The sequence below is a fragment of the Priapulus caudatus genome, unplaced genomic scaffold (genome assembly GCF_000485595.1).
Source record: "Priapulus caudatus unplaced genomic scaffold, Priapulus_caudatus-5.0.1 Scaffold1878, whole genome shotgun sequence".
NCBI lineage: Eukaryota > Metazoa > Priapulida > Priapulimorpha > Priapulimorphida > Priapulidae > Priapulus > Priapulus caudatus.
The window spans coordinates 9,533-10,913 of record NW_014578939.1 but is presented as its reverse complement, the minus strand read 5'-3'; the positions used below and the strand labels follow the sequence as shown (position 1 = coordinate 10,913).

General features: G+C 50.0%; 1 protein-coding gene across 1 annotated transcript in view; it reads left to right on the top strand.

The window, feature by feature from the left end:
• The window catches only part of LOC106817818 (mitogen-activated protein kinase kinase kinase 5-like), a gene marked incomplete at its 3' end in the record, with an annotated part of 32,404 nt that overhangs the window by 30,294 nt on the left and 729 nt on the right, over positions 1 to 1,381 (top strand). Inside the window, exons 11-12 of the mRNA XM_014822519.1 lie at positions 94 to 232; positions 607 to 676. Coding sequence (XP_014678005.1) covers positions 94 to 232; positions 607 to 676 — 209 coding nt within the window. The remainder of the gene's footprint in view (positions 1 to 93; positions 233 to 606; positions 677 to 1,381) is intronic.

Here is a 1,381-nt window from a genome sequence, read left to right as displayed (position 1 = left end):
TAACAGCGTGTACTTCTTCTGTCCGACGCAGCACGACCAGTAGATCGTCCACCGTGACATCAAGGGTGACAATGTGCTCGTGAACACATACAGTGGAGTCCTGAAGATCGTCGACTTTGGAACGAGTAAGCGCCTCACCGGAATGAACCCGTGTACGGAAACGTTCACCGGCACTCTGCAGTACATGGCACCAGAGGTCATCGATAAGGGTCAGCGTGGGTATGGGGCAGCGGTAAGTGCTCACCGCGGTGTATTTCATAGTTACGTATTTTATATTTTACAGTTTACGATAGGAACCACGTATAAATGCTATATCTCAATATACACTAAGTCTGTAAGTCTTGTTGAACTTATATGTAATAGGATCCCGAACATGCAAATGTAAGTTAAGTAGAAAGTTGTGTACCAAAGTATACCTACGTATCAAATTATATGGAAGTTAAATATACATGTACAAGTACGTATTGTAATGGCTGTAACATGTTTGTAACATACCTGGAAATAAAGAAATTATATAAAAAAACATGAGGCTTCCCACTCCTCGAGTGCCTTCTTTCTAGTTTTTCTGTTTTTCTTCTTGACCGTTATCATGGTTGTTTGTTTCAGGCTGACATATGGTCGCTAGGCTGTACCGTCGTGGAGATGGCCACAGGAAAACCTCCATTCATAGAGGCAAGTACCAATGTCAATAGACTAATGCAGAGCATATAAGCTCCCTCTCTTTCTCTCTCTTCCTCTCCCTGTCCCTGTCCCTGTCCCTCTCTCTCTCTCTCTCACTCTCTCTCTCTTCCTCTCCCTGTCCCTCTCCCTGTCCCTCTCCCTTTCTCTCTCCCTCTCTCTCTCCCTCTCCCTCTCCCTGTCCCTCTCCCTGTCCCTCTCCCTGTCCCTCTCTCTCCCTCCCCCTGTCCCTCTCCTTGTCCCTCTCTCACTTCCTCTCCCTGTCTCTCTCTCTCTTCCTCTCCCTGTCTCTCTCTCTTTGTCCCTCTCTCTCCTTCTCTCTCTTCCTCTTCCTGTCCCTCCCTCTCCCTGTCTCTCTTCCTATCCCTGTCCCTCTCCCTGTCCCTCCCTCTCCCCCTCTCTCTTCTTCTCCCTCTCTCTCTTCCTCTCCCTGTCCCTCTTCCTGTCCCTCCCTCTCTCTCTCTCTCTTCTTCTCCCTCTCTCTCTTCCTCTCCCTGTCCCTCTTCCTGTCCCTCCCTCTCTCTCTCTCTCTTCCTCTCCCTGTCTCTCTCCCTGTCCCTCTTCCTGTCCCTCCCTCTCTCTCTCTTTCTTCCTCTCCCTGTCCCTCTCCCTATCCCTCTTCCTCTCCCTCTCTTTCCTCTTCTCCCTGTCCCTCCCGCTCCCTCTCTCTCTTCCTCTTCCTGTCCCTCTTCCTCTCCCTCTC